Raw genomic sequence first — 20479 nt, forward strand, 5'->3', positions numbered from 1 at the left:
GTGTGGGAGCTCAGCTGGACTCTCGTTCCCATTGTCTGGAGTAAGAAATCCAGAGATATTAAGGGAATGCTTGATTTCCTTACTATTTAATATATAAAAGTGGAGAATCCCAGCTCTCCCAGTGCTGGGAAATGGGGTTTTCAAGGCCGATGCTTGCTTTAGGAATATCCCTTGACGAAGGGAATGTTTAGGGAAACAGAGATCCCATATAGAGGCAATGCCCAGGAAAGAGGTCCATAAACCCTGATAATCCCTAGAGATGCTCAAAATTCAACTGGATGTGATCCCAAGGGATCTGATCCAGCTTCATGATTGGCCATGATTTCCTAATTCATTTCTAATACTTAATTATCCAAATAATTTCTAATAATTTCTTATTATTTATTTCTAATAATTTCTAATAATTTTCACTGACTGTGAACATGGAGGAGCCTGGAGCTGCGTTTGAAAACCAGGATTTTGCAGCTCCAGTGTTATATTCCTCCGTAATCCCATCTGCACCCACGGGCAAGCGCTGCAGCCCAGCGTGCAACGTGTGCTGGTGATCCCGGGGATTGCTCAGAATCGTTCACTTACATGGGGTTATTTCCATAAGGACTCATAAGGAATAGTCCTGATGGATTCACGGCTCTTATCAGACTGTGAGTGTTAACATCAAGCATCAGCAAAGTCTTTCATGCCTGGTTTGGGATGTGGGGTCGGAGGGGTCTCGAAGGAGCAGGTACCGCAGCCTCCCGGTGTGCTCGACCTTGCTGGTGTCTGTTTGACTTGATGTGAGCCATGCACTAAAGCACTCATCCAGCCAGGGACTGGGCTCACCTCGGTGAAAGAAGGGTTTTGCACGGCTGCGTTAGGCAGCGCCAGAACTCTCGGCACAGGGTGTGGGTAGGACCTGAGCAGGCGGCTCAGAGCCCAAGCTCGGGGCTCTGGGCTTGATGTGAATGGCTTTATCTGTGAGGAAATCCGGGTTTCTTGCTTCCTGACCTGGGAAATGGCCAGAGCTGTGTCAGCAGCTGGGGGTGAATGGAAAGCAGACCCCGGGCAACGCTGGGAGCAGGGAATGCTCAGCCATGCTCACCCCACGCCTGCCCCCTTCCAGGTTACACCGTCTCCTCCGTCATCTCCACCAAGCACGAGCGGATCTACGTCGCAGGAGCTCCCAGGTTCAACCACACCGGGAAGGTCATCCTTTTCAGCATGCACAACAACAGGAACCTCACCATCCACCAGGCGCTAAAGGGAGAGCAGGTAATGCCTGCTGAGGATGCTGCATGGGTTAACCCATGTGGCACACACGCTTCTCCGTCAGTCCTCACCCTTTGCTCACAAACTGTCTTGTTCAAATAGCTCAACACTGCAGCACATCCATGCGATGCCCTGGCTGCTGCTGCATCCACAGCTCCGAACCCCGTGGCTGCAGCAGGGGTTGAAATGTCCCCACTGGGGCAGTACCCCTGCGTGCCAGGAGCATTGCTCCCATCCCTTCCTCTGTCTCCTCCAGATCGGCTCCTACTACGGCAGCGAGATCAACTCCCTGGATGTCAACGGCGATGGCATCACGGATGTTTTGCTGGTGGGAGCGCCCATGTACTTCAGCGAGGGCAGGGAGAGGGGCAAGGTCTATGTCTACACCCTGCAGGAGGTACGCGGCAGCACCACGGGGCTGGGTGCTAGCACAGAAACTGCATCTCTCCCCTTGTGTCACCTCCCCGGGGTGGCTCCAGGCTGCGTTCACCGACCAGCTTCCATCAGACACCGCGGGGCATGGCAGCGCTGCCCAAAGGCAGCTGAGCTTGGTTTGGAGTAGGATCTGTCTGGTTTCCTTGTTTATAAGCAATCCCAGGGGGGTTTGCTCGCTGCCAAAGGGAATCCAGCCCGCGCTGGAGCAGAGCTGCATCATCTCAAGGCTTTGCTGCTCCCGGTTGGATGAGCTCCCCGGTACCAAGGAGGTGATACCCGGGGTGCAAGGGGGGGCTTTGCAACGCGGGGATGTCTCTATGGGGAAAGTCTCCATTCATTTTGCCTCCCCAAAAGGGTTTCCTCCACGGGCACCCTCCTGCCCAGAGGCTGAGCTGGGCACAGGGCTGTGGAGAGCAGCCAGGTTGGTCCCTCCACCCTCACCGCAGGGCATAGACAGGACATGCACCATCCCCATCCCCTTCCAGTGCTCTGGGGCAGGACCAGCTTCGCTGCAGCCCCCAGACCTGGCTCAAACTGGCGTTTCTGAACCAAATCACGCCGGCAATGAGCATCCGCGCTCTGTATCGAAGGCTGCAGATCCCGCCTGCGGCAGCAGGAGTCCCCATAAGCAAAGCACAGCTTTCCATGCCGTTATTCACATAGGTTGTTACAGAGGGAAGGCAAAGCTGATGCAGGGTTGAGCAGGCTCAGCAGGAAGTCCTGCAGCCCCAGGAGAGTCGCCTCCTTCCCTATGGAAGCTGCTCACGCACACCACACCATTCGCTTGCCTTTGGGGGGGTTTCTCCTCTTGCCAGGCTCGCTGCTGATGGTTTGGGGTTGGGGTCTCACCTTTTCCCTTCGGCTGGCCCTGCAGAACCGCTTCATTCCCAGCGGAGCCCTCCTGGACCTGCAGAGCTACCAGAATTCCCGCTTCGGCTCCTGCATCGCTGCCGTGCCTGACCTCAACCAGGACTCCTACAACGACCTGGTTGTCGGGGCTCCTCTGGAGGACGAGCACCAAGGAGCGATCTACATCTTCCTTGGCTTCGAAGAGACCATCCTGAAGAAGTACAAGCAGGTACGGGTGGTTCCTGGGTGTGCTTCAGTTGTCCTCATCCTCCCTCACAGTAAGTGTCAGTTAAGGGCTGACAGAGCACGATAAATTCACATTCAGTATTGCACTGTTAGTTGTTATTGCCGGACGTCCCCTCTTGTGAGGGATGCAAGAGAAAGCAAACGTAAGGTATGGAAGGCTGAGAAAGTTGGGGCTGTTGAGCCTGGAGAAGAGAAGGCTGCGTGGAGACCTCAGAGCAGCTCCCAGTATGTGAAGAGGGCCTACAGGGATGCTGGGGAGGGACTCTTCATTAGGGACTGTAGTGATGGGACAAGGGGTAACGGGTTCAAACTGAAACAGGAGAAGTTTAGATTGGATCTAAGGAGGAAATTCTTTCCTGTGAGGGTGGTGAGGCACTGGAATGGGTTGCCCAGGGAGGCTGTGAATGCTCCATCCCTGGCAGTGTTCAAGGCTGGGTTGGACAAGGCCTTGGGTGACCTGGTTTAGTGTGAGGTGTCCCTGCCCATGGCAGGGGGGTTGGAACTGGATGATCTTAAGGTCCTTTCCAACCCTAACTATTCTATGATCCTATGAAAACATGTTGGAAATCAGGGGCAATGCTCAGCACTTAATGCAATGAATTGCTAGAGATGAATCCCAGACTGGTTTGGGTTGGAAGGAACTTAAAGCTCATCCGGTTCCAACCCCCTGCCACATGTAAGGAATAGTAAATACACAGGGTAAATTCAGCAGGAATCTCTGGATGTTGCCTCCAAAGTAAAACTGCTCTCATTCCCGGGAAAATCACTTGGGAAGGGGCATCTTCAGAGGCCAGGAGGTGAATCCCCTCCTGCACAGGCAGGGATGCTCCCGCTGGAAACCAGGCTGGATTCTCCCTTTTCCTTCCAGCGGATAGCAGCTGCGGACCTCGCACCGGGGCTGATGTATTTCGGATGCAGCATCCATGGACAGCTGGACCTGAACGAGGACAGGCTCGTGGACTTGGCCGTGGGCTCCCTGGGGAATGCCGTGCTGCTGTGGTTAGCTGGACCCTCTCGCTTGGCACCTTCCTCTTCCAATGCTCACTGCAATACGCTGCAATCTTTAGAGGGAAAACTGATCTCCCACCTTTCCGCAGTAACAACCCCCTGTTCGGCTGGGCAGTGGGATTTCCATGCCATTGGGCCCTAGAAGGATGTCAGAGTTGGTTTTGCATTGAACTTCATCATTAGCTCCCCAGGAGTCTGAGTCCAGCTCATTGATTTGTGGTGATCGGCCCAGGCTCCCCCTGCTCTTTATTGATTTAGTATTTTCAAACGTTGAATAATGGTTTGGAAAGAGCCTTGAAGCTGTTAGGATGGAGGGTAGCTGCGGCCAGCAGAGATGGGCCACCCTGGGGTCTGCTACATGCATGGAAGGGGCCACAAATCCTGCTCTTGGTGCTGCTTCACTGGCATAAACAGGAGGCAAATACGTGCAAGATATTCTTCACTGCTATATAGATGATCTGAGAGTAGAGCGGGATGCTGTGGTAGCCTTTGGTCTTCCTCAGCACCTTCCTGATGTTGGGAAAAGGGTGAATCTGGAGGCTTCTGGGACACCTTTGGAGGATGCTTTAGCTGTGTTGTGCCTGCCATGCCACAGCCCTTCTCCTGACCCTTGCTTGCCCCGCAGGTCCCGCAGCGTGGTCCAGATCAACGCCAGCATCCGCTTCGAGCCCCCCAAAATCAACATCTTCACCAAGGACTGCAAGCGGAACGGGAAGGATGCCACCTGCATGTCGGCCTTCATCTGCTTCACTGCTGTCTTCCTCTCAGCTCACTTCCAGACGTCCAGTGTGGGTGAGTGCACGGCTGCTCACACAACAAAAACCCCAAGCCCTGGGGGAGCACTTGGCTTCTGCCGTGTGCATCCCATAGCTCGCCATGCCTGCAGGAGTGCACGTTCCCACTTGCCACATCCCTTTTTACCCACAAATGTGTCCCTATCCTGGCTCATGTAGCAGGGGCAATGGCTCTGCCATTAAGCATTGTTGGGGAACACCCCAAGGATGCAAACTTACCCGTGTGTGACCTCTTCCCTCCGCTATTCCCTTGGCCCAAGCTCTGCTGCGGCTTGCCTCGCCATGGTACGTGTGACAGGGATGTCACCATCACCTTGCCAGCCAGCGGCACAGGAGGGGATGTGCCTGGACCACGTCCTGCAGAGCTCATCTATCCTTCCCGCTGCGCCAGCAGGACACATCTGCCCACCATATGTGCCTGCTTCCCTAATAACCCAGGGAATCTCATTAAAGCCATTGGCCAGCTCTGCTGTTAAACCCTTGCATGTTGCTGTGACCCCAAGCGTACCCAGTGGGTGCCCGTGACTCAGCTGGAGCGGGGGAAAGCGATAGTGCCTGGCAGATAGCAAACACTGCCAGAGGAAAATCAGATCCCTAGGGCAAGAATCCTGGTTTGCCCTAGGAAATCCAGAGTTTTCCTCCCAGCTGCTGCCTTTGCCGAGCTTGCAGGATAAAGGAAACCCCACTCAGCTTTTTATCTGTTTAATTCCACGCTTATTCCTGCCCAGAAGAGCCACCCCATGGACGGTGTGCTCTTTGCTGATGCACGTTCTGCATCACACTGGGGTAGCGGGTGCGAATCCCACCCTGCTTGGCACTGGGTTGGGAACCTTTGGTTTCTTTTCCAAAGCACTGCAGGTGGCAAATGATCTCCAGTAAAGCATCAAGGGAAGTGCCTCAGGGTACGATACCTCCAGGGGAAAGCTCCAGGGTGCGATCCCTCCAGCATGTGAATGTATGATATCCCGCACAGATTTTGCACAGTCTCTTGTAATAATGTATTTTTAAAGCTCCTCATTTGACTTGGAGTGAAACAGGTATTTCTCTTGGGCTATTTTCTTTGCCTAAAAGAAATGCATGTTAGAAACAATCAATACTAACCCGACTTCCCTCATTTTCCTATAGTGTGCTCCCTGCCACACTGCTCCCAGCAATAGGGGTTTGAGTGAGCAAAAGCCTGTTTCTCTGACCCGGTGTTGCTATGTAGTGATGGCACGGTGTGGTGCTGATGGCACCATGTGGTGCTGGTGGCACTGTGTGGTGCTGATGGCACTGCTGATGGCACCGTGTTGTGCTGATGGCACTGTGATGGCACTGTGTGGTGCTGATGGCACCGTGTTGTGCTGATGGCACTGTGTGGTGCTGATGGCACTGCTGATGGCACCGTGTTGTGCTGATGGCACTGTGATGGCACTGTGTGGTGCTGATGGCACCCTGTGACGCTGATGGCACCCTGTGGCGCTGATGGCACTGTGAGGTGCTGATGGCACAGTGTGGTGCTGGTGGCACCGTGCGGTGCTGATGGCACCGTGAGGCGCTGATGGCACCGTGAGGTGCTGATGGCACCGCGAGGCGCTGATGGCACCGTGTGGCGCTGGTGGCACCGAGAGGTGCTGATGGCACCGTGTGGCGCTGGTGGCACGGTGTGGTGCTGATGGCACCGTGTGGCGCTGGTGGCACCGAGAGGTGCTGATGGCACCGTGTGGTGCTGGTGGCACCGAGAGGTGCTGGTGGCACCGAGGTGCTGGTGGCACTGTGAGGTGCTGGTGGCACCATGTGGTGCTGGTGGCACTGCGAGGTACTGATGGCACCGTGAGGTGCTGGTGGCACTGTGAGGTGCTGGTGGCACCGAGAGGTGCTGATGGCGCTGCTCTCCTTCCTCGCAGCACTGCAGTACAACACCACCATCGACGAGCGCAGGTACACGCCGCGGGCTCACCTGGACGAGAGCGGGGAGCGGCACACGCAGAAGGAGCTGGTGCTGCTCGCGGGGCAGGAGCACTGTGACAGGCTCCGGTTCCACGTCCTGGTGAGTGCGATGGAGGACAAGGACAGGGTCTCCTCCTCTGCAACCGACCGAGCAAGGATGCTCTTCAGCTTGTGCAAAGCAGCGATGCACTGGGAGATGGTTAGAGGAGCCTTTGGCTTCATGGGGCTGGAAATGAGCATCATCTCCCAGCCTGGATTCCTTCACACTGGGTTTCATAGAATCATAGAATTAACAAGGTTGGAAAAGACCTACAATATCATCAAGTCCAACCATTTGATGTGGTCAGGGATGGAGCCGCCGGGTCCCCAAGCGCTGATTTCATTGCAGACCCAGCTTGTGCTGTGCTCCTTGCCGTAAGCAACTAGCCGTGCCCTCGGGGAGGCCATGAACTCCTGACTCCCGAGGCAGGCTGGTTCTCCAGCCCCAGAATCAATGAAAACTTGTTCTTATTCCATTGGGAAACAAATGCCTGCATGCAAGTCCTCAGTGTTCTCGCTCCCTGCAGTCCTCTAACCACCAGGGTCCCTTTCCCTGGGTGCCGGAGCCGGCAAAACCTCTGCATCACTCGCAAGGAGCAGCTGATGCACAAACCTGGCCAAAATCTGACATTCCCAGTGAATGATGAGAATATTCCTTGGCCAGGGAAGGCTGAGCTGCCAGACTGGCCCAGCCCCAAGCCCCGGCCTGAACTGCTGTGAACTCCTGGGGAATTCAAGTCTGGAGCTCGGGATGGAGCTTGTGATTTATCCCAAGAAACGTCTCACTTCAGAGCATCCAACTGCACCCCGTGCAGCTGCGGCAATGCATGGGGAGGGCTCAGAGAGCTGCAGGAGCCCTGTCCTTCTCAGTGATGCTTTCTGTCTGTTGCAGGACACAGCTGACTACGTGAAGCCGGTGACCTTCTCCATTGATTATGAGCTTGAGCAGCTTGAAAATGGCCCCATGCTGGATGATGGCTGGCCCACCTCGCTCAGGGTCTTGGTGGGTAGCAGCACTGAGCTCCCAGGGTGCCTTTTATCAGGCAGTTGGTCAGAAGTTTTATCTCTGATTCATCTTTAATATCTCAGATTTATCCCCCTTGTGATAACAAGTGTTGGACGTTCACTCCAGCCTGGGATCACAACCCATGGCCCTTGGAGTACAAACTGGAGCTCAAATCATCACTGACCGGCCCTTGTTGTCCCATTCAGGTCCCTTTCTGGAACGGGTGCAATGAGGATGAGCACTGTGTCCCTGACCTGGTCCTGGATGCCAAAAGCGATGTGCCCAGTGCCATGTGAGTAGGTCGCTCATAGCATCCTCCCAACGCGTTATCACACACAACCCATGCTCCATAGACTTGGGCACCACAACTGGTCCTTCTTCCAACACCACCACGAGGTATTCCTCTGCCTGCTCGCTGCCTGGAAGGAATTGGTGGTTTTCCAAGGAATCCACAAAACTGATATTTGATGCCACGGTGATGAGCCCCATGGAGACAAGTCAGTAAATAACAGGGGGATAAACGCAAGGCTGCCATTGCCCACTTGGCAATTACAGGCTTGACTCACACAGCAGAAATAATTATACACTACATCTCATTGCTTAAAGAGCTCTTAAAGGTTATCGAGCAGCACAGGAGCCTGAACATCCACCTCCTATTGACAGCACTGGGCTCTGCACCAAGCTCATGACCAGTGCTGCTGCCTGGGGGTTACTTGTACCCCATAATTCAGCATTTGTTGCTCTGTGTCTCCTGTAAAGCCTTGGCTGAGCTTTATAGGAGGTCCTGAGGCTATGACCCACAGGGCTCAACCAGGAGGGTGTCCAGCCCTTGTTGGGCTGCTCTGCAGGAGTTGCAGGTAGGGATTATGCATGGATCTTAGTGGCTGGAATCCTACAGACAACCATGGGCAGATTCTGTAGCTTACCAGAGTGCCAGACCTTTAGTTTGGCTCCTCCTGAAGCCCATGGAATTTTCCCCAAAGCATCAGTAGGAACTGGATCATGTCCTTCAAGAGCAGCCAGCACAGGGGTGATTTCTGCCAAGAAAACCACTTTGGGGGTGACTTGTAGCAACAGAGCTCTTCCTTCAAACGGGCATCCTGGTTGCTCTGCGATGAGAGGCAGAAAGTGGCTCTGACAATGACACCAACCTATGCTTTCCCTCTTAATTTTTATAGATAAATATATGTATATAATAAATACATATATCATAAAAATATATATGAACATATATACACATATATGTGTGTATATATATATAAAAATAGATATATATAAAACCCATAAATATATATATATAAAAAACCAATACCCAAACACCCCTCCGGCCTGCAAAAGCAGCTGCTGCTGCCATTGCAGAGTCTGTGATGGCAACCTCGGTGGGAGAGCGATCTCTGAAACCTTTTGCTGATGGCACGGGATCTCTTTTCCTGACACCCCAGCTGCATTCAGAGCTCCTCACCGGCTCTGAGATAAGCCAAAGCGATGGTCCAAGGGAGGAGCTTGTGGATTCCTCTTTCCATGGAATAACGGAGGGAGAGCAGGGATTTCCTTGCAGCATCCTACCCAGCCGTGCCCATCAGCACCCTGGGGCTGGGATTTGCCTCCCTCCTCCCGCAGGGAATACTGCAGGCGCGCCCTGCGGAGGGCACCGCCGGACTGCTCGGCCTTCACCCTCTCCTTCGACACCTCCGTCTTCGTCATCGAGAGCAGCAGGAGGAGGGTGGCGGTGGAGGCGGCGCTGGAGAACCGAGGGGAGAACGCCTACAGCACGGTCCTCAACATCTCCTTCTCCAGGAACCTCCAGTTCGCCAGCTTGATCCCCAAGGTGAGGCTGCGGGGGCAGAGCCAGGGCTTTCCAGAGGCGCTCCTCATCCCGGCCGGATGAGAAAGCTGTGTCCCAAACCAGAGCCCAGAACTGCCTCCATCCCTCGTAAATCAGACCTGTTTATGGGCTTCGGTCCTGAGCACGCTGCAGCCCTTTGGTTTGGACCTTCAAAAGCGCTTGGGTTTTCTGTGAGAAGGTCAGACCCCCATGGGATGATTCCCTCTTCGTTTTTCTACTCCAATACATTAAAAATGCTCCCTGCACGTGGCCAAGTTCCTGTCGGGGGGAAGTTCTGCAGCTGCGATAGAACTGCTGGAAGGATGGGATGATAACGGCAGTACGGCCACAGCTCAGCATCGGGCGGGTGATGCCGCTTCTCTATGGGTGTCACCTGCATAAGCCCATCACGTCCCGTTCTCACCCTAACCAAGATTCCCCCTCCCTTTTCCCAGCTAGGTTTGGGAAATATGCTGATGCTGCTGAGCCTTCCCTCATCCCCCAATGACTTCACTCCCACCCGCACATCCCGTCGCCTGCCTTTGTTGTTATTGCGAGCAGTGCCAAGGGAAAATTGTGGGGCACGTTGCCACAGAATGCATTTTTGGGAAGATGATTCCGAGTGACGGGAGGGGGGAACGTTCCGGTGATGCTCCGGAACAGAAAGCTCCGTGCAGAAGTGGTTGCAGGAAATCGCTGTAGCTGCCAATGGAAGCATCGCTGCTCACGGGGTCCTGGCTGCGGCCCCTTATAAATAAGGGAGTTGCCAGCTGGAAGGGATGGGTGTTTGTGTCAGAGGCTCTACAGAGACCCAGTGAAGCAGCCCATAATGTCAGCAGATGAGGCAGAAAGTTCCGGGCTGTCACTGGTGATCGCCAAGGCATTTCCCTGAGGCTGGTGCTTCAGCTCCTGGGTTGAGTTGTCTGGTGGCAGCAGCTTAAACTAAGACCCTTGGAGGGTCTGCTCATCTCTCAATGGGGATGGGACTCTGCATACAACCAGGTTCCAGCCTCTTGTAGGGTTGTTACAGCTTGAGACAGAGCCCGGTTGTTTTCCCATCCCACCCCAGCCTGTGCTTGGGCTTTGTGAGGGGCAGGAGCTCCGCCAGCCTGGCTGGGAGGTGTTCAAGCAGCAGGAACATAGCTGTCAGTATTAGTGCTCAGCTGGTGGCCATGCAGAACAATGGCTCTTGTTGTCCTTGATGCTTCCCTGGGACTCGTCTCTCTCACAGAAAATACTCTTCTTCCCAATGACAGTGCCCAGAAGAATCAGGTTCATTCATTCGCTGCTGTTGTTAAATGTCTAAAGAGGCTTTAAATGGGAAAGATGGAAGTTGCCTGCTAGAAGTGCCCCTCTCCAGGAATGGCCCTAGAAATGCAGCTGGGGGGGAGGATCCCATGGGGTTGGTTGGTTTTGTTGCTTTTTCCAAATACTAAAGCCTGTTTTGGGCCCCATGGGTGCGTGTTCGCTGCTTCTTTACGGTCATGGGCCGGTATCGTTGACACTTCATGTCCCATTTAGGATGACACAGACATCAACATCGACTGCATGACTGAGGACAAGAACCCCAACAAGAAAATGTGCAACGTGAGCTACCCCTTCTTCCGAGCCAAGGCCAAGGTAAAGCTCTTCCCTCCTGCCCATGGCATGGCTGCAGGGCTGTATCCATCCACCTTTGGGCTGGTGGGGGACTTTGAATAGGATTTTTAAGGATAAATGGTTGGTTTCTGCCCTTTCTCTGTCCATTGTGGGTGTGGGAAAGGCACATTAGGGGAGCCAGGATGGGTAGGATGCTGCCTTGATGGTAGGAGAGCTCCAAAATCCAACCCAGCTCCTCCAAGTCAAATGATTTGACTCAGTCCTTTGGAGCAATGTAATGCTGGTTTCAGACCACTGATGGTGACTTCCCAGAGCTCCTTCCTCACAGGATGAGGCACTATTCCCTGCATGAGAGGTTTTCCTCAGGGTCCTTCTGGACCCTTCTCCAAGGCCCCTCGGGCTGGTAGCATCCTCCTTACAGTAATTGCTAACACTTGGAGTAAGCCCAGGTCCAGTGAGCATCACTTTTATGTGCCATAAACCCCTTTGCAAGCATTACACGCAGCGTTAAGGTGGGCAAGGGAAAGGGGGAAGATGCCAGTCAGTCACTGGGGCTTTGTGTGAAGTCCCATCTAGTCCTGCACCCCCTTAGGAAAAGCAGCCAATGCAAGTGGAATATGAAGGGAAAATCTCCCCCCCCCGCCCCATGTCTGTGTGAAGCCTTTCCTTGTCAGAAGCCTGATAACACGGATGAGTTCCAGGCACCTCAAGCTCCCCAAAAATCCCTCTCAGATGCCTGTGGCTGTCCAAAGAGCCCAGCAGCCCCGACTCCCCGTGACCTACGGGGGCTGAGAATGCATCTGCGTGGCACCAGGTGGCCCAGGTCCTGCCAAAACAAAGACAAGCTGGAAATGGAAACCTGGCCTAAAGAGCAGCGGGAGCTTTAATACTGCGCTCAGCTGCACAGCCCCAGACAACGTGAGGTCAGCGCCGCAGCCCTCGCAGATGGGACATCCATCACGTTTTATTGTGCTTGGCCTTTCCCCATGCGGTTGGGAGCGAGCGGCCTCTCGCCGCAGTGTTTCGCATCCAAAGAGGGGGATGCTCGCTCCTCCAGTCTCAGGGGGACACACTGCAGTGTGTGCAGCTGAGAGCAAAGCCTGCAAGCCCTCTTCTTTCCTCCCGGCGGGATCGGGGGGATGCTCCCATCCACAGAGCTCCCACACCGCTCCTAGCTGGTCCTTGGGTGTTTCTTCCCTTCCCTCATGTTTTCCCCAATCTCCACAGGTCGCTTTTCGCCTGGATTTTGAGTTCAGCAAGTCCGTTTTCCTTCAAAGCTTGGAGATCTACTTGGTGGCCAACAGGTTCATGGTTGCTTTCTCTCTTGCATGTGCTTGCAAGGTCATCGCAGGATGTTGCATGCCGGCACTGGGTTTCCTTCTTCCATAGCCAGAGGTGATGCTGGGGGCTTTATTCAGGAAATAGCCATGATACACACACACACACACACACATATATATATATATATATATATTAAAAATACCATATATAATTATCTATCATCTACTATATATGATCTATCATCTATCATCTATTATATATCTAAGCCATGATACATATATATACATGGATGTGCATGTGTGTGTATATGTATGTATATATACATATATATGGGTATATATATAAAATATCATTTATAATTATCATCTATTATCTATAATCTACTATATATTATCATCTATCATATATATTATATATCTAAGCCATGATACATATATATACATGGATGTGCATGTGTGTATATATATGTATGTATATATATATATATATGTGTGTGTATATATACAAAATATCATATACTATTATCTATTATATATTATGTATTCTATATTCTATTATATGTCTATAGTTGCATGCTATATATTATTTCTTCCCAGAGAAGCTGTGGCTGCCCCATCCCTGGCAGTGTTCAAGGCCAGGCTGGACACAGGGGCTTGGAGCAAGCTGCTCCAGTGGAAGGGGTTGGAACTGGATGAGCTTTAAGGTCCCTTCTAACCCAAACCATGCCATGGTTCTAGGATACGCTTCAGCCACAAAGCAAAGTTCAGCCCTTCCCCACCTGCTTCCTATGATCCCCCCAAAATCCATCAGAGTGGAGCCAGCTCCTGCCTCACCCCCCTTTGCTCTGCTGCTGTTTCAGTGACAGTGAGGAGAAGGAGAGCACCAAGGAGGACAACTTTGCCCACCTGAATTTCCACCTGAAGTACGAAGCCGACCTGCTCTTCACCAGGTGCGTGTTTGGAATGGGAACGGAGCTCATGGGGGCATCCTTTGGGAAAACCAGTGTGGGGCCCGTGGGAGCTGTGTTCAACCAGAGCCCAGTGCAAGCAGAGCTTTAATTTGGGGGGATTTGTTTAGAAAAGGGGCTGAAGGAACCAGAAAACCAGGGGCATCCTGCTCAGTGGCTCACCATCCGTGAGCAATGCGGTGCTGTGCTGCCATAACTTTTAAATGCACAAGCGTTATTAAATAGGTGTGAGGGCAATTAATTTAAGGGGGAAAAAGTACTTATTGTAGGTAATAATGTTCATAACATGTGTTAGGAACCAGTGTCTGGGCCAGGAGCCATCCCGCTTTAGGGATATGTGGGGAAGGGTTTGGGCATCAGTAACTAAAGCAGAGCATCCTCGGTCCAAGGAGAGCAGGAGCTAAGGCACAGATTTATTAGCCTGATTATAAGCAAGACTCACGGATCCCAGAAGCACATTCCTGGCACTGCTTTCTGTAAATCTGAGCAGATCTGGGAGACCTGCTGTTAGTTATTTTCTACACTAGAGGCAATGGGGCACTGAGAATAAAACCACTTTAATAGTTAAGATTTATGGGGAGTGGGGGGGGGTCAATTTAATAAATATCAGCATCACCCTCATGGGAGGATAAAATCAAATCAAATTTGGGGAGAAAACAGTCTGGGGGGATTTGTGCACCTTGTCAGGACACTGGTGAGCAGCATCTCATCACACGGGCTCCAGATGGGCACCCATCCGACGATGCTCCTGGCTCCTTTCCCTGCTTTCCAGCTGCTAAACAGAGAGGTGTTTTACCTCCTCTGATTTACACAACATTCACACCTCCGACCAGGCCCTTGGGCATCTCTGTTCTATTAAAAAGGAGAGAAAAGATCTACCAAGAGAGGGGAAATCCTGCAGAACCAGCAGGAAAACGCATGTTTTCTGCTCACAGTGGAGCCAGACCATGGTTTCCATCCAAAAAGGGGCCACAAGACCCCTTCCTTAGGGAATCTCCCTGCAGAGGGGCTGGGGGCAGCTGGGGCAGGGCTGCTTTGTTCCGAGCTCACCTCACGACTCGTGGTCCTTTGTCACGACAGAGCATCGAGCCTGGACTACTACGAAATCAGGTCCAACAGCTCCCTGGAGAGGTACGACAGCATCGGTCCCCCCTTCCATTGCACCTTCAAGGTAAGGCGGAGGGTTTCAGCCCCAAGCGCTGGACGTGCCCTGGTCCCCCTGCTCATCCCAATCCCATGGGATGCTGGCACCCCATCACATCCCTGTCCTCGCAGCTGCAGAACCTGGGCTTCTTCCCTGTGGAGGGGGTGACCATCAAGCTCACCATCCCCGTGGCCACCCGGGCGGGCAACCGCCTCCTGCTCCTGACTGAATTCCTGGTGGACCAGGTAGGAGGGGGCTTCACCCCATTTAAGTCCATGTAGGTCCCTTCTGCTCCAGGTGGCGATGGGGACACCCCATGGGTCACCTCATCCTTCTGCAACCCTCCTCCCCATGCTCACACCTCGCACAGGCAGCCTTGGCTCCTGCTTGGGCTTCTCCGTTTGCATGCGTTTGGCTGGAAACATGGAAAATGGTAGCAGCCAAAGGATTGAATCCAAGTATTTCCCTGAGCTAGACCTGCATCCAATGCAATGAATTCTTGAGGGTCTTGAAAGCATCAGCCGTGCCTGGGATGGACTGCAGGCTTGAGCAACCTAACAGAGGGCTAGGAGCAGACCCTGGGCATCCCAAGCCTCCTGCCACCATGTGGGATTCACCTGCTGGTGATGCAAAGAGCCTGGAATAGAGATGCTGTGTTTATGGATGGATTTGGCCTCAGTGGGGATGTCTTGTATTGCAGCACTGCCAGAGCCCCCAATGTCAGCCCAGCTCACAGGCTGGCATCCAGAATGGGGATCAGTACCAGGCACAAAGCATGGGAATTACTTGCAGTAGGATGCTGGATGGGCTCCTTTTGTGCTGGGACTGCATGGTGCAGTGAGCCCACCACCAGCAAAGCCCAGGATGGGTGCGTGGAGCAGGATGCAGGGAGGTGGCTGCTGTGGTCCCCATCCCCATGCTTGGAACCCATTGGCTTTTCCTACAGGAAAACACGACCTGCAACACGTGGGGAAACACCACTGACTACCAGAGGACACCGGGCATGGAGGACCTGTCCCGCACCCCTCACTTGGTGCGTACCTCAACGGGCCTGATCCCAGCCCTGGGCTGAGCCCTGATGCCCCCAAACCACAGAGAAATCGCCCAGGACAGGGACATCCCATGGGATTCAGCTCCCGCTCCCCTCAGTGAGTGCCGGGGGGTAGCCCAAAGGGTTTTCATCCCCTTCTCCCACATCCCAACCTTCTCCCCTTGCAGAACCACAGCAACTCCGACATCGTCTCCATCGACTGCAATGTGAAATTAGCCCCCAACGAGGAGCTGAGCTTGCACTTGCGTGGCAACCTGTGGATGAAGTCTCTGAAAGCAGTAAGCCCTCCCCAGGCAGATGTGGCTTTTGAGGAGAAATCCCCCAAAGGAGCCCTTGCACCACAAAACCCCATGTTTTGGTTGGGCTTTTTCCCCTCCTGTGATTGCCTTCCCCCCCTCTCCAGGAGCCCAGCCATGTGTGGGGTGTTTTGTGTCCTCCACGACCACTTATTCTATGGGGATGTGCATCCATCACCCCGCACAGCACCTCCATGTGTGGTGTTTAATCCCAATCAGTCCTCTTTGCTGTAATTTAACCACGCTCCTTGACCCACGTCATCCTTCGCACTGATGCAGCACGCAGCATCCCAGCACGGATGTGACACCCAGGTGGGGCGCTGGGTCCTCTCCCGTGTCTCATGCTCACATCCAGCATCTCTTTGCACAGCTGAAGTTCAAGTCACTGAAGCTCACCATGAACGCTGCTCTCCAGCGACGCTTCGGGAGCCCCTTCATCTTCCGGGAGGAGGATCCCAGCCGCCAGGTAGGACGGTCACATAGGGATCCATTGGGAGCACTGGGAATGCTGCAACGCCCTGTTCTGATGTTCAGCATCCCCATCATCATTCTGTACCATCCCCGACCCTCTCCATTCCTGCTCTTGCACCCAGCAGCAGTGTAGTGTGATGTTCTCCTCCCTGCAGATAACGTTTGAGATCTCCAAGCCTGAGGAATCACAGATCCCCATCTGGATCATCCTGGGGAGCACCTTCGGAGGGCTCCTGCTCCTGGCCCTGCTTGTCCTCGCGCTCTGGAAGGTGAGCAGCCCTTAAGCTCAGCGGAGACCCCCATGTGCGGAGGGACCCCCTGGCCCCACAGCTCTGTGTCCATGAGCCAAAACCGACCCTCTTCCTGCCTCCATAGTATTTATAGTCAGGGTCTAAACCTCCCGTCAATATCCCACTGAAAGAGAAGAGCTGAAGTAATGGGGGGGGTTCCCTCTGTTTCTCTTTGATTCCTGCAGCTTGGATTCTTTAAAAGCGGGAGCCGCAGGCGGGCGGCAGAGCGGGAGCGCAGCACCCAGGGGCTGGAATGATGCTGCCAGGGCCACCAGCTCATCCCCTCCATGCCCCTTCCCAGCCCCTCGCTGGTTCTGGAGCAGAGGTTCACCTCGATGCCGAGGGATTCGGGTGCTGAACTTGGGTTTGCATCGAGCTGCGAGCACAGCCCTTGGTGTGAAACCACCCAAACAGCCCCGAATCGAAGCCAAACCAAAGCCTGACACAGACCAAAACCCCGACGCGAGAGGAGCTTCAAGCTGGGTTTGCAACGAGGTGGCAGCGGCGTGGGGACCGAGGGGCCACTGAAACGACCGTGCCCATCACTTGGGGCAAACCTCGGGGCTGCAAATACCTTTAATAGCCTTAAATAATGGGGATTGCTCATCCTCATGGCTGGGCTGTAGTAAGAGCCCTGGGCTTTGCTGGCCACAGCTCCCAAACTGCGCTGCGTTCCTTAACCAGAGCGATTAGGCGGAGATTTTAATTTGCCTTCTTAATGCACTGAATACAAATGATAGCAAATTAAAGCACCTTAACGCAGATCTCCCGTGCCCAGCTGTACATACTCATTCCAGACCCATTTACCTGCTTAAACAAAGGAGAAAACCCAAATCCAGTTCTTTTGTAACTAAACCCAAAGAGCAGTTTGTAGCAAACCCCTCCAAGGGAGCAGTTTGGGAGAGCTCGTGGCCAGCACGGGCCCACTCGTGTATTATAGCTGTACATAGCGGGGGGTCACGGGAGGATCGGTGCTGATGGATTGACAAAAATCTGTCTTTTTGCCTAACAAACAGGATTATTTATGCTAACGTTAATTTTATGGGTGCCCAGAAAGCAGCGTATGGGCCAGCGGAGGGTAATGAACTGTGTTAAATCCTGACCCAGTCTTTTGTAAGGATTCAAATACAGTATTTTAATGAGTGGAGAGTCTCTGCTTCCCTTCTGTGCTTGTCCAGTTCTATGGCTGGGAATTAGGATGCTTACACCCCTCTGGGATGCAGTGGATCAGGATGGGGCTCAGGCTTGCTCCTTCACTTATCCTCTGTGGGATGCAAGGTTTTTCCAGCCTATAAAGGGATGCTGTCAGGTGGGATAAGCGAGGAGGAAGGTGTGCTCCCGCATCAGCCCCAGGCAGTGTATACACAGGGGGGAACTAAAAACCCTCTGATTTTTCCTTGCTGGATCCTCACCTTCAATGGGAATTGTTCATGTTGGAGTTTCCAGCTGATTTGGATCTCGGCTGCCCAGGGGGCCCGGCCGGGGTGCAGGGCTATGCCGGAGAGCTGAAATCCCAGGCTGGGTACCAGGGTGGGTGCTTGGTGCTCCATGAATCCAGGGCAGTGCTGACACTGCCAGGGCTCCCATGGCCCTAAAGAGACCACATTTCCCCAGTGTATTTCTTCCCTCTCTTCACGCTCACCCAATTCCCTGACCACTGTTGGAAGCACAGAGAAGGATGCACAAGGATAACAGTGGCGTCCTTCCAACCTTCTATTGCCAGGAAACAAACAACTGCGTGTGTGTGTGTGTGTGTGTTTGCTTCAAGGCTTTGGCCAGAAGCATCTCAGCCCTTGGGGCTGACCTTCAGCAAGGAAAAGAGCTGATGATCAGCAAGGTCTGGGCAGGATCCGTCAGCCTCCAAGGACATGGGGGTGCTGGGTGGCCTCCTGCTGCCTTCCAGAACCAAAGCCACATGTGAGGGCTTAAATACATGCCTGTGTGTATGTATTTATTATGTATTCTCTCTCTATATATATAGACATAGATGCCTATGTGTGTATGTGTATATATATATATATATATATATACACACACACATACAGATCTAAAATAGATATATATATACATATATATATAAAAATATATATATATATATATACACGCTTCAGTTTGGGGAAACCAGGCTTACAGGCAAGACAGTGCAACAGCTTGTGTGTGTTCACATATATGTGTTTGTGTGTGAACATGTAGCTACGTATATGTGTACGTGTATATAGGTCTGTGGCAAATGTATATCAGTAAGTGTGTGTGTATATAAGAGAGCATCTCCAGCCTCTAAATATAGGAAGCTGTGGTCAGAGAGGACCCTGCACCAGCCAAGATCTCTCTGCATATGTGTGCACACACACACATATATATAAAAATATATGTGTGTGTGTGTGTATATATATGCACACATATATATGTATAAAAAAATATATGTGTGTGCATATTCTTACATATTTGTGTGTATATAAAGCATAGCTGTATATAAGACAGGTATATGTGTGTTTGTGTCTCTATATATACATATATATACACACACACATATAGGTCTATACTGTCCATATCCACATACCTCCTGCCCAGCAGCATCCAGGGCCTGCAGCAGTGGTTTTGCCCAGTGCCTGTCCCCTGCTGTGGGCTGACGGGTGTCAAAGCATCAGTGCTGCTCCAAAAACATAAAGAGGGTTTGTAATTACTGAGAACTTGGTTAAAGCCACTCACACCAGCAGCTTGCACCAATTTAACTCCAATCAGCACAGGCAAAGCAGCTGAGCTTTATTTCAGTTCACAGACTCAACAAGTGATCTGTTTTCAACCAGTGGTTTTCTTTGCTAACCCTGCTTGCTGACCCTGAGGCTCTATGGTAGGGCCAAGCAGCATTTCCCTCCACGGAGAGGCAGAAGTCTATGGAATAAGTGAAAAACTCAGCTCTTCATGCAGCTGCACGATGCCAGGACATCCGAGGGCTCTCTCCACTACTGAAGGACCACAGTTTAAGCAGAGCTGACCCAATGATATGAGCATTTTTAATGTCAGCTGCAGCTCCCTCTGTGTGCGGTGGCGCTGCCCTTTTTGCATCCCTCTGGACAGAGGGACCGAGATACTGGCAAGCAGGGATGAGGATTTGCTCAGCATTCCCTCAAGCACAGGCTGGCCTCGGCAAGGGGTATTTATAAAGCCTGTTTGCTCTCCAACATCATCTCCCTGCACCAAGCCAGCTCTATAAGTAACAGACCGGCCCCTATAGGCACATACACACATCATCCCTGGCAGAGGGGATGCTCTGACCCCTTTTCCCAGTGAAAGGAGCACCTGTGGGGTTTGTAGGGCATTTTACCCAGAGCTTTAAATGACTCCACAAAGAACAAACACACTCCTTCAGCTTTTAATGCCTGAAAGAGGAATTTCCATACTAAGGAGAGGGAAGGTCCCGGGACACCGAGAACTGAGCTAGACTCTGCTCATCCACAGGCATGCAGGAACAGGCACCCAATGGTGTTTTTTTCCTGTCCTTTGGCCAAGAGCTCTCACTGCCATAGTGCAGGCAGCAGAACAGCACGTCCATGACACCACCTCCCAGGGCTGCAGGCAAGCAGGGACCTGTCTTCATCAGGAACCGGGATGAAGACCAGGGACCGCACTTGAGGCAGGAGCAGCTTTAACATCAGCTCCTGTCCATAGCACAGACACTCCCCGTCTTTGTGAAGTGCTTTGCAACCTACTGACAAGAAGTGTGAGTGCTGCTTCTGGGTAACAGCATCATATCTTTTCAGGTCTTCACATACAGAAATCATCCCAGGAGCAGCATGGACAAAGCAGAACCTCAGCACATACCCTGCAACGCAGAAATAAAGTGGGAAAGGGTAAGAACAAGGTACAGCAAGGCATGGAGACACAGCTTTTCCACATGATCATCTGGTGTAACATCTTTTCCCTATTAAAAAGGCAGAATTCGGGGAGGAGCAGCTTCCTTCACCTCATCATTGCCAACAGGTATTTCAAGCATGCATGTTTGT

General features: G+C 52.6%; 1 protein-coding gene across 2 annotated transcripts in view; it reads left to right on the top strand.

The window, feature by feature from the left end:
* ITGA11 (integrin subunit alpha 11) overlaps positions 1-17617 on the top strand; it is a 44022-nt gene extending 26405 nt beyond the window's left edge. For both annotated transcript variants that reach the window (XM_061446555.1, XM_061446556.1), the window contains 19 exons: positions 1100-1248; positions 1502-1642; positions 2555-2758; positions 3644-3774; positions 4409-4575; positions 6464-6606; positions 7438-7548; positions 7758-7843; positions 9172-9379; positions 10898-10996; positions 12203-12279; positions 13116-13205; positions 14304-14394; positions 14499-14612; positions 15314-15400; positions 15586-15696; positions 16085-16180; positions 16341-16454; positions 16661-17617. In XM_061446555.1, the coding sequence (XP_061302539.1) occupies positions 1100-1248; positions 1502-1642; positions 2555-2758; positions 3644-3774; positions 4409-4575; positions 6464-6606; positions 7438-7548; positions 7758-7843; positions 9172-9379; positions 10898-10996; positions 12203-12279; positions 13116-13205; positions 14304-14394; positions 14499-14612; positions 15314-15400; positions 15586-15696; positions 16085-16180; positions 16341-16454; positions 16661-16732 (2291 nt within the window). In that variant the 3' untranslated portion in view covers positions 16733-17617. The remainder of the gene's footprint in view (positions 1-1099; positions 1249-1501; positions 1643-2554; positions 2759-3643; positions 3775-4408; positions 4576-6463; positions 6607-7437; positions 7549-7757; positions 7844-9171; positions 9380-10897; positions 10997-12202; positions 12280-13115; positions 13206-14303; positions 14395-14498; positions 14613-15313; positions 15401-15585; positions 15697-16084; positions 16181-16340; positions 16455-16660) is intronic.
* Positions 17618-20479: the final 2862 nt, after the last annotated feature.

Source organism: Pezoporus flaviventris, unplaced genomic scaffold (genome assembly GCF_033815535.1).
Source record: "Pezoporus flaviventris isolate CSIRO_AGI_PZ_B2104156 unplaced genomic scaffold, CSIRO_AGI_Pfla_v1 ptg000006l, whole genome shotgun sequence".
NCBI lineage: Eukaryota > Metazoa > Chordata > Aves > Psittaciformes > Psittacidae > Pezoporus > Pezoporus flaviventris.